We start from the raw sequence: 4,176 nt of genomic DNA, 5'->3' as shown, positions 1-4,176 counted from the left end.
TTATTAGAATGATTAAGAAGAACATCCATTTTAAGAGGAACGCATTTATTCAAGTCGATGTAATGAAAAATGGAAATGAAATGAGTAGAAATGATTGTTTTTGGAGCATTAGAACCTAAAGATTGAAGATAAAGAATTGTAGCAATAAATAAAGCCAAACCATCAGAAGGATGTGTTCCTTTACCAAATTCATCAATAAGTAATAAAGAGTCATTTGAAAGATGACGGAGAGAAGTACTAAGAAGAGAGCAGTCGATAGTAAAAGCTGATAAAGAAGAAAGAGAAGAGTCAGAGGAAGAGAATTTAGTAAAGATGTGACTAAACAGAGGGATTTGAGCACTAGAAGCACAAACACCACAACCAAGTAAAGCCATGATAACATTAATTCCAACTTGTCTTAAATAAACTGTTTTACCACTTGAATTAGGACCAGTAATGATTTGAATAGGAATAGAAAGAATTTTAGTTGAATTAGGAATTGCTGAAGAAGTGAATAATTCAAGAATTGGGTTTCTAGCATCAGATAAAATTAAAGGATCAGAAGGATTAACAATTGAAGGTAAATTCCAATTAAATAACATATTACAAACAACAAAATCAAGTAAAACATCCAATTCGGACAAATCATTATAAATAATAGAAGAATGAAATAAATAAGGAGTAAGAGAAGAAGATAAATTATCTAAAAGAAGAGTTTTTAAATCAAGAATCTTTTGATTAATATCACCAATAGAATGATCAAGTTCAATACAATGAATATCTTTATAATAATAAAAATCAATAGTTTTAAAGATTAAATTCCAATTTGAATTTAAAGAAGTAGAAGATGAAGGTATTTCAATTAAAAAACCCAAATTATTAAAGAAACAATATTTTAAATGATAAATTGAATGATAATCAATAAGAATAGTATTAATTTGTTTTAATTGAAGAATTAAATTATCATAATTATCATTAAAACCTGAATTAATAAATAATTCATTTTGTAATAAATGATTAATATCAAAAATTTGTTCTAAATAATTTTTAATTGTACTAATTAATTGAAATCTACTTTCAATTTGAATAATAATTCTATGTTTAAAAGAATATTCATTAAGTAATTTAATTATTTGATAAATTGAATAAATAACTTTATAAAATTTAATCCAATCATTATCATTCATTTGAAATATTTGAATTTTATTACTTAAATTTAAAAATTCATTTGTTTTTCTAAGATATTTTCTTAGAATATCAATAATTCCTTTATATTCTTCTTTTCCAATTTCTTTTTGAAAACTTTGTCTTTCTTCAATAATGTATTTGTCAATTTCTATTCTTAATATCCATTCTTTTAATAATTTACTTCCTCCTTTAGTCATACATTTATTTAAACATCCATATAAACTTATTCCTTCTTTTCCTCCTCCTGTACTATGAATATCTGGATGTTCTTCTTTTTTAAAAATATTTAATGATTTAAATGTATGTTCATCAATATAAAGTATTTTATCCCATTCGATTCTTTTAATTTCTTTAATTGAATATTTTTCTTTGTCTTTTTCTTCTTGTTTGTTAATATATTGATAATAATATTTGAATAACCCACCAATTGCTTTTGTTACTTCATTATTCTCTTCAAGTGGAATATATGTTGAAAGTGAAATAACCATTGTTTCTTTGTCTTTATTTCTTTTATTCATTTGATTTGGAATTATTTGAATATATTTTTGACATGTTTCAATACTAAAATCTTGACTTGATAGAATTATAACTTTCTGTTCTTTTCTTTTTAATTCTTTAATAATTTCTTCTGAAATATGATTATGTGTAATAATAATATTTCCATTTGTTTGATAGATGTATCTATCTATATTTGAATATTCTTTTCTTTTAATAAATACATTTGATATTTCCATTTTCCCTTCTTCAATATCAATTGTTGCTATTCCTAATTGATTTCCTTTAATACTAATGGATGTAATTTTATTTATTGTATTCTCCTCTTCTTTGTTGTTGTCATTCTTTCCTTCTGTTTCTTGTCTTCTTTGAATGTTTCTTTCAACCTCTTCAAGTTCTTTTTCTTGTCTTGTTTTACTTTGATCACTACATCCACTTTCATTTCTTGGAATAACATCGTCTAATGAAAAGTTAAGTTGTGAAGATGATTTGTTGTCACACAGAACTTGTGCAGAATTAAGACATGACTGATTATGATGTGTTGAATTTGAAAGAAGTTTTGAAAGAAGAGGTGTTTTTTGAAGAAAACTCGATGAAGTTCCTGTTGTTTTTAAAGGACTTGTGAATCTTTCATTCTTCTTCACGGAAGAGGTTGAAGAGAATAAATGGGAAGATTGTGGATCAGAAGGAAGTAAGTTAAGATGTGAATGAGAATGTGTGAATGAAGAGTTGTCATCTGATAAAGGAGATAAGTCATACTCATCAGTCATAAGAATATATTTATAAGAAAAAACAAAAGAAAATGTTTAAATAGAGAAAGGAGATTGAAAGATTGAAAGATTGAAATGAGATGAAATGAGAAGAAGAGACATGGAGTAGAAAACAAATAAGAAAAAGAAAGAAATAAGTAATGTTAAATTCATTAGATAATGTTGTTTGTACTGAAGAAATTAATTCTTTTTGTCACAAAGAAAAAAAAAGAACTAAGTAAAAAAGAAAGAAAATAATTAATGAGTGAAGAACAACACAAAAAAGCCGAAATAGGGATATTACAAGATAGAGAAGAAAAGAAGGAACAAGAAACCAAAATAGTAGAAGATAAAGAAGAGCAAGAAGAAAAGACAATAAAAGATATAGAAGAAAAGAAAGAAGAGTTTGATAGAAAAGAATATTACAAGAAGAAAAACAGTGAAACAGTCATTTGTCCATTTAATAAGGAACATATAATAAAAAAAAGAAGATATTTAAGACATATTAAAGGATGTCCAAATAACCCAACAAGAAAAGCAACATATGGGAAAAAATATATAATAGAAAATATTAATCGACCAATAATTAAAGAAAGCATTACAAAAGAAGTTGAGATAAAACGATTACTTCCATTTTTAGAAGATAAATTTATTGAGAAAGGAATTGATAATAATAGAAAAGGAAGTGTGTTTATTCGATGTGAATGTAATAAAATGAAACTTAGTCAATTTGGAGAGGAAGAAATTGAAATACTTAAAGAAAGAGTTAAGATTATTTATGAATATATGGAGAAAAAATATATAGATATTTTTAAAGGAATAAGAAATGAGAAAGGAAAAGAAGGAGAAGAAGAAAGTGTTGAAGAGAAAGAAATAGAAAACATTGAAATGCCAGAAGGATGGGAGTTTCAATCAGAAAAACATAGTAAACAATGTATATCAATACTAAAACATTTAATAGATAAAGAAATAATAATAAATTCAGGAGATAAAAAACAAAATATTGTAGAAAGTGGAGCAGGAAGTGGAATGTTATCAGCATATTATTCCATACTTCCACATTCTAATGATACAAGAATATATCTTATAGATCGAATGACAGGATTAAGAAAAAAATATGATAGATTTAGTAAAAGAACTGGAGACCAAATAACAAGAATTGCAGCAGATTTAAGTGATATTGACATTAATGAATTAATTAATGAAACTGAAATTGACGATAAAATTCAAACACAAGAAAATTCTACTATTATTATTGGGAAACATTTATGTGGGTCAGCTACTGATATGGCATTAAGAATGGGAATTTCATTAACAAAAACAAAAAGATTACGAGGAATAGGAATTGCGTTGTGTTGTCATTTTAAAGGAGATGGACATGACGATTGTACTATTGATTTCTTTAATGGGTTAGGTGTAAGAATCGCTGAATTAACTCTTATTCATCGGATGGCTGCTTGGGGTGTATCTTTAAATGATTGTAATGATAAAAGTAAAGACGGTGATAATGATAAAAAAGTAATTGGTCAAATGTGTCGAACCATACTTAATGTGGCAAGAGTTATATGGCTAAAAAATCAAAAATTTATTGGTGATGCTGGACTTGTAAAATATTGTAAGAAAACAAGTTCATTAGAAAATGTATTGTTATGGGCAAAATCAAAATACGATTAATCTGCTTTGCATTTTATCTTAAATAATACTTTTTTATTTTACTTCTTAATTAAGTATTGAGTTTCTTTTTGTTTTTTTTTGTTTCTTCCTT

The 4,176-nt window shown here is 25.5% G+C and overlaps 2 protein-coding genes across 2 annotated transcripts; one reads left to right on the top strand and one right to left on the bottom strand.

Annotated features, from left to right (window-relative positions):
- Positions 1-2,432, bottom strand: ENU1_033750 (MutS domain V domain containing protein; the record flags this gene model as incomplete). Its single annotated transcript, XM_008857373.1, has 1 exon — positions 1-2,432. A coding segment is annotated over one exon (2,432 nt), but the record flags the coding sequence as incomplete, so codon positions are not given.
- A 240-nt stretch (positions 2,433-2,672) lies between these two features.
- ENU1_033740 (methyltransferase trm13 protein) lies at positions 2,673-4,085 on the top strand (the record flags this gene model as incomplete). Its single annotated transcript, XM_008857372.1, has 1 exon — positions 2,673-4,085. One exon carries the CDS (start codon positions 2,673-2,675, stop codon positions 4,083-4,085), a length of 1,413 nt encoding a protein of 470 aa, XP_008855594.1.
- Between the last annotated feature and the right edge of the window lie 91 nt (positions 4,086-4,176).

The sequence above is a fragment of the Entamoeba nuttalli genome, assembly GCF_000257125.1.
Source record: "Entamoeba nuttalli P19 unplaced genomic scaffold asmbl_2597, whole genome shotgun sequence".
Classification (NCBI taxonomy): Eukaryota; Evosea; order Mastigamoebida; family Endamoebidae; genus Entamoeba; species Entamoeba nuttalli.
The sequence above is the reverse complement of the archived record's forward strand: the minus strand, read 5'-3'. Positions and strand labels throughout refer to the sequence as shown.